Genomic DNA, 7,484 nt, shown 5'->3' with positions numbered 1-7,484 from the left:
CAAACTGCACACAGGACAATCAGGGAGGGAATCGTACCCTGAACCTCTGAACTATTAGGCGGATGCGCTAAGCAGTCTTCCATCATGCCACCCAGTTCCTAATACATATTTATGAATATAATAAAAATGAGATGTAAAGAATGCCTGCTATGTATCTATTGTAATTCTTCTTTTGATATTTTTCTACAATGACAGTTTGAAATATATATATATATTTCTATAATTTTACTTTACATTGTTTTATTTCTAGAATGACAGTTTAAAATATATAATTATTCATGAAACAAAAAATATGATAGTAAATATCGTATACTGTATACTATTTGTTCTATCATTTTTACCAGACGTGTCAGCAATCAGACCAGACCCTCCTTGGTCCATCACCAACGGACCAACGAATGATTGGAACGCATATAAAAATGATGGATTAAGAACGTCGGAAAGTGTTTTTCATCCATCTATCCATCCATCCATCCATCCATCCATTATCTATCCCTTTATTCGGAGTCAGGTCGCAGTGACAGGAGCTTCAGCAAGGAAGCCTCTAGTCCCTCTCCCCGGACACTTCGCCCAGCTCCTCCGGGGGAATCCCCGGGCGTTCAAATAGTCCATCCAGTGTGTCCTGGGTCGTCCGGGGTCTCCTCCCTGTGGGACCTGCTTGGAACACCTCATCAGAGGGCGTCCGGGAGGCATCCTAACCAGATGCCCGAACCACCTCCTCTGGCTCCTCTCAACACGGAGGAGCAGCGGCTCGACACCGAGTCATTTCGGCATGTTTTTCATGCATAGTTGTAATCGTCGGGATAGACATTATGTCAGATGCCCGCCCACAGATGTTTGCCCACGGAAATACAAAAAACTCTTTTACCTGTTTGTTTGCTGCATTGTTTTCTTTGATTGTAATATTGACTCACTTTGCGGTGCCTGTACAAGTGTGGGAACTGACTCAATTCAGTTGACTTATCACAACAGCAGGTGAGCATGTCCCCTATGCCAGGGGTCCCCAACATTTTGCCACCACGGACCAGTCAACGCTTGAGATTTTTGTGTCTCAGACAGTTACTGCTCTCAAGTGAAAGCACACCGTCTTCCTCGCTAGAGAATGTAATATTAACAGCGGCCAGAGGCAGCGCCAAAAAAAAAGCTCAAGACAAAGCACAAATAAATGAACTGTTAAAAGACAGACTAATCAGTTTGAAATTCAAATTATTTTGGGTGCGGCCCATACGGCCTGGTACCGGTTGATCTACCAACATGAACATGAACACCACATAGTGCGGTACAATTGCTAATTAGAACAAGCCAGAGCCAGACTCACCTTTCCAGTCTCAAAACTTCCAAAAACTTCAAAAGCCATCAAAAAGGTCCGAATACATTGATAAATGTCCAGCAAAAATATTTCAGTAAAATAGTTAGTCTACACCTAGCCATAAATCCATAAAGCCACATTATTTGCATCTGCTGGAATGTAAGGGAATTGAAAGCATTGTAGAAGCCGGCCCTAGCAGCATTCTTAAGAGTTACCTCAAAAGGTAAGAATAATAGTTTTGGATAATCATAATCATAAGCGACAATTGACTCTTACTCGGACAGCTCAGAGGCACAGTGGTTAGCACGTCCGCCTCACGGTTCAGGGACTCAAATTTAAATCCAGTTGGCACCACCCTTCCTGTGTGGAGTTTGTAAGTTCTCCCCAAGCCCGCACGGGTTCCCTCCTTACACCCCAAAAACATGCATGGCAGGTGAATTGGATTTTCAAAATGTTGGTTTGTTTGTCTCTGTGTGCCCTGTGATTGGCTGGCAAACACTTCAGGGTGCCCTCCGCCTTCTGCCCATAGATGATGCCCACCTCTGATTTTTACAATGATTTTATTCCTACCGTTTTATTCAGAAGGCTTGTGAGGTCAGTGTAGATAATTATCTCAACTGCGGTCAAAACCGCTGGCTCGTGCCTTTTCAGGCAATTTGGTAGACCTCCGCTGAAGATGTTCATTGATGGCACAGACATCTCTGACGGGACGCTTAAATAAAAAAAATCATTTAATTAATTGTTATGATCACAGGCCTATTGCCGATTGTTCATATTTATGAATAAAAGGCACCACACGCGCAGGCAGACAGATTCTGTCAAATTGACCCCTCAGCCCTCAGAGAACAGATGGTACTTTTTGAGTAGATAAGTACATTTTTATTCAGCAGCTTGGAAAAAAATATCTTGAATCAAATGCTGTGGGCCAATTGTTTGCAATGATGTTATATGTTTTCAAATTTGATCCAGTGGTTTAAGGAATAACTTTAGCTATGAGAGGGATGAGTCTAAAAAAATCATCATTTATTCAAATTCGGTCCACTCGAGTTATTTCAAAACATTCATAACAGCTCAAGAAATAAACAGGACAACTAGCATTTGCTGCTTCCTTACAATTCCCCCAAATTGTGGCAATTCATGGCTGCCATGTAATCATCTTAGCCATAGCACTCTTGCGCAGAGCAGATGATTCGTTTGTGTCTCCCCTTATGACCCGCTTTATCCAGGGCACAAACTTGGAAAGTGCCATGTAGACACCATACTTGTGCTGCCCACAGGACTTATCATAAGAGAGAATCCCCACTGCAAAAACATCTCCGCTCTGAGGATCTTTGACAGCCAGGGCACCCCCTGCATCACCCATGCACACATTTTCTCCGTACTTGCTGGGTCCTGTGCACAGCATGTTTTCATCCACACTTGGCATGAACTGACTATTCTCATATTCTGCTTTGCAAGCGGAGTGAGGCACCAGAGGGAGCACCAGGTGTTTGAGTGAGGCAGCTGCTGTCAGGTAAATACCGTAGCCCCATCCGGCAATGACACCTGAAGCTCCTGGATCTTGGTCTATCTCTGGCAGAGGGATGGGCGTCACCTTTGGGCCCATAACCACAGGCTGCTTCAGCTGGATCAACGCTAAATCATTGTCCCAGTCAGATTGGTTTTGGAAACCTGGATGGAGAATAACCTGCACAAGAGAACCGTTATGAGCTGGATAAAATATACTGTATATTACATACACAGATTGATTAAAGCAGTAGTCCCCAACCTTTTGATCACCACGGGCCGGTCAACACCTTACATTTACATTGTGGACCGGGGGGTATGTGCTATAAAAGCCACATCATCCTTCTCACTATCTCACTATGTATGTAATATCAACAGCAGCCAGAGGCCAACGGTAATATTGTGGACGGGGGCGTGAGTGCTCTTGCTTGGCTCTGTTTTGTATTGAAAGCTCAGCTGGCCGTGTTGGATCGCTCCCGGTGACCGCAAAGCGGCCGCCATTATTCATTCCTACCCCCTGCGTGAGCCGTTGAATGTTCCCGAAGTTGATTGGCTGTGGCGACACGAAACATGGAAAAAGTAAAAAAATTTAACTTTACGCGAAAGGCGAAATTTCGCTTCTCGGCCATTCGCGTCACTCCAGTCACGCGAACTCTATTGACTACGATACAAAACGCTCCGCTTTTTCGCCTCGTTCGAGTTCGGTGTGCACGTACCATTAAACTAAATCATCTCCAAAACGTTATTTCGGGTGCAGCCCACGCAGCCCGGTACCAGTTGATCCACGGACCGGTACCGGTCCGCGGACCAAGGTTTGGGGACCACTGGATTAAAGCACAAACTCTTTCATGAACGATCTTCCTATTTTCTTTGAGTCTTGTTTTCCATGATGACTGTGGTTACATTGGCTCTTTGTGCTTAACACTTTTGTGTCCTGTCTGCTTCTGTCAGCTGCTCTTGTGACACCACATTCACCGTTGTCACTGTCGCCCTTAAGTATTGTACGTCGTCAACATTTGATTCTCGCAGACATTCTTAGTTTGCTCATTTTTATTCTTCTCCTTTTCTCCTATATGTTGCACCATCTGCTCGCGGTCTGCTGCTCACGTGTCAGCCTATGCATCACGATTGCAAAAAGGAAGCATAGATTTTCAATATTAAAAAGTGAGACACAGCAACTTTGCTGAAAATGAAATATGCAATAAATTCTCACAGAGAACTATTTATACAAAAAAATAATTAAATAACCACTAATCAGTCGAATGAGCAGTGGTTGTGTTAAAACTTTACCTAATGCTAAATGCTACCTTGGGTGACAGTTTAACAGTCCTTTATATGTCAGTGCACTCACGATGAACCAACTTTTTTGCATGGTCCCAAGGTTGAGATAAATTTGTATTCCCTACCCCTGCACGTGCTTGACTGATTTGGGCTTGTCAAATAAATCATAAAATGATTCCACGTACCCTTTGTAATGTTTTCACTGCAGATAGCTCGTGATGTTCTGACTTCATTGTGTGAAGACTTTCGCCTTCCCACATACAGTATGTTATTCCTCTTTCTTACTTATTCCACTTTTTTGACACGTTTCATATCATTCCCTGTTCGTCCGATTCACACCCTTCGAATTTCATATCATTCCACTTATTTGTCTGAAGTGTGCTTCCATTTTTCTCATTCCAATTATTTATCGTTTCCCCACAATTTCCTGTTTTCCACCCCAAAAATCCAATTGACTTAACATTGGTTGATTTTACATTTCATATTTACAGCTTTCAGATGGAATATTTTCAATATTTAGCTCATTCATCTCGCCTTAAGGATCATTCCCTTTATTCCAGCAATTCAGCATTTCCAATATTTTCCCATAATTTCATATTTTTCACCCTTTTAATAATTCACAATTAATTTCCAATGGGAGAGCTTCCCATTAATTCCCAATGGGAGATTTAACACTTCATATTTTGAGCTTATTTCATATTCACATTTAACTCATTCATATCACCTTATGGATCATTCCCATCATACCCACACAATTTTTACTTTTTTTCATGTTTTCCCTTGCACCTTCTACTGTTCATTGTTTAGTCTATTGAAATGATTCCATCTTTATATGTTAAAGATTGTTCTTTCCACTGCCATACACTCCCTTTCACCTATTAATTGATGTTTTTCCATTCAAATACCCACACAATTTCCACTTTTTTCTGTTTTTCCCTTGTCTCTTTTACATTATCTTGCCTTTTCAAACCGTTCCTACTTTATATATTAAAGATTGTTTTTTCCACTGCCATACACTTCATTTCATGGATTAAATTATGTTTTTGCAATTTGAATACTCACACAATGTCCACTTTTTTCAGTTTTTCCCTCATATTCTCTACTTCATTTGGCCTATTCAAACCGTTCAAACTTTGTAATATTCACATTTTTCCAATAATAAAGTATATTTTCTTGTGTGTCAAATGAGTGAAAAATTCAGTCTTCAACTTCCTTTCCAGTAAATATATCTGATGCTCACCCTCTCTACAGCAACCTCATTGGACGTTGTGGCTTCTGCTCGATGTGAAATTCCCAGATACACCTTGGGAAGGATGGGGTCTTTTCCAATAATGTCTTGTCGACTTTTGTTGACAAACAAATTTCTACCTGCTGTCAAAACCCAGAGGTTGGATATGAGTGCACCACCAGCATAGCCTCCGTCCAGCAAACTGTCATTCAAGTAGACCATGGCTTGCCATGGCACCTGAGGAGCCAAGGTTCCTCCAACCATCCGTCTTGATCGCACGGTCAATAGCGAGGAAGCTGGAAAATAAGTGGCAAAATATGCATTTACGTCTGGAAAAAATGTTGTTAAAAAAAAACACATCAGCAAACATAAGCTGTGTGTTCTGCAAAATTACATTTATGTAACTCAGAAACATGTGCTTGAATTGCCATCTGCCATCACTGTAAACACGTTACATATATCCACCCTCATGAACCCATGCAAGGCATGAGGCAATAAATGTGGCAATACACACACACACACACACACACACACACACACACATATATATATATATATATATATATATATATATATATATATATATATATATAGAGAGAGAGAGAGAGAGAGAGAGAGAGAGAGAGAGAGAGAGAGAGAGAGAGAGAGAGCGAGAGAGAGGGCTCTTAACTTGATGCAGCGACACTATTTATGTATTTGTATTGTTTGTTGTGTGTTACCTAATGAAGACGGTTCTATGCTTTCCTCAGTATGTGTCACGTCTGCCAGATAGATACACACAGCAGAAAGGAGCACAGCCAGAGAAAACCTTCAAACAATTACACCGTGAAAAAACATTCAATATCTCTTAAAGCTAAAACAAAAGACTCATGAAGATTGAGAAGCAGAAGCAGATATGTGTTTGTTTTTATACAAAATAACCTTTTTTAATTCACTAGTTGAAATAGAAGTATATCATGAAGATTGTACAAGGTAAAAGATATTAATATGAGTAAATTTCGTCTTACCGCATTTTGTTGAAAATATCAACCTTCGTGTGTGGTGCACGCCAAGTGGCAGAGCTTTATATCAAGTGTGCATTATGCAGTTGCGAAATCACCCATTACATCAGACATAGACCTTTGTTTAACCTCTGGACAGAATATTTGACTTAAATCAATGACACTTTTATTTACACTCAATGTGCAACATGGTACGTCCGGGAAATTAGTTCACAAAGGGTTATCCTTTGTGTCATAAACACACGTTTTTGAGTCACTCTATACAAATACTTGTTAGTCTATGGAGTACAAAAGTAGATTTATTTAATTCAATTTAATTGACCCCCTCGCCCCCCATTCTTCTCAAATGTATTCGCCCAGTGAGGCCCAATCCATGAATTTTAACGTACACTGAAATCATTATCATTTGACATTGAATCCAGCAAGCAACACGTCATTCAAACCAAACATAACTTGTTCAATTTGACAACAAATATATAAACAAATATATGTTACTTTTACCCACACTGAAGGTTAAAAGGAAAATGTGTAAATTACAAGCCTCCTCATAACAAACTGGGTTAATTTCAACAAATATATAAACAAATATATGTTACTTTTAAGCCGTACTTAAGTTTAAAACATAAAATTGCAAAACGCACACCTCATAAAAATCAATTTGACAACAAATACATAAGCAAATATATGTTACTTTTCATCCATATAGAAGTTTACAAATTAAAAATTACAAATTGCACAGCTCCTCATAACAAACTAGGCCGATTTCCCCTTAAACAAGTTTCTGCCAAATACTTAATGACTAAATAATCAAGCACTTTGATGATGACATGGCTTACGTGAGTCTAGTCTATTTGACAAATAACAAAATTATTACATTTTTAAAAATATAATCAACTGTTGAGTTGATCACTTATTGAAGTCATGAATACATTCACATTTTAATAATATAAAGTAAAATAAAGTTAACATATATATATATATATATATATATAAACACTAATTTAATTTATACATTAAGGGTGTACTGTATATGATATGATATATGATATGATCATAACAAGCAATGCCATTACTGTGCCAGGCAAAAGCAAAAAATGCAGTACAGGATAAAATCTCTTTGGGGTCGGGGTAAGAGCAGACAAAACCCATCTTTCCACTA

The 7,484-nt window shown here is 39.7% G+C and overlaps 1 protein-coding gene across 1 annotated transcript; it reads right to left on the bottom strand.

Moving 5' to 3' along the window:
• Window positions 1-2,165: 2,165 nt before the first annotated feature.
• On the bottom strand, window positions 2,166-6,433 carry hp (haptoglobin). The gene is made up of 4 exons (XM_088412513.1): window positions 6,332-6,433; window positions 6,044-6,132; window positions 5,337-5,620; window positions 2,166-2,996 (listed from the first exon to the last, which is right to left on the bottom strand). Exons 1-4 carry the CDS (start codon window positions 6,334-6,336, stop codon window positions 2,445-2,447), a joined length of 930 nt encoding a protein of 309 aa, XP_088268639.1. The 5' UTR covers window positions 6,337-6,433; the 3' UTR covers window positions 2,166-2,444.
• Between the last annotated feature and the right edge of the window lie 1,051 nt (window positions 6,434-7,484).

This window comes from Hippichthys cyanospilos, chromosome 4 (genome assembly GCF_059441005.1).
Source record: "Hippichthys cyanospilos isolate Australia breed blue-spotted pipefish chromosome 4, RoL_Hcya_1.0, whole genome shotgun sequence".
NCBI classification, from domain to species: domain Eukaryota; kingdom Metazoa; phylum Chordata; class Actinopteri; order Syngnathiformes; family Syngnathidae; genus Hippichthys; species Hippichthys cyanospilos.
This window is presented reverse-complemented; position numbering and strand designations above follow the sequence as displayed.

Coding starts and splice junctions, on each gene's coding strand:
- hp (XM_088412513.1), bottom strand. Junction 5,621..6,043: donor CATAGAACCGTCTTCATTAG/GTAACACACAAC, acceptor CTTATTTTCCAG/CTTCCTCGCTATTGACCGTG. Junction 2,997..5,336: donor ATGAGGTTGCTGTAGAGAGG/GTGAGCATCAGA, acceptor TCTCTTGTGCAG/GTTATTCTCCATCCAGGTTT.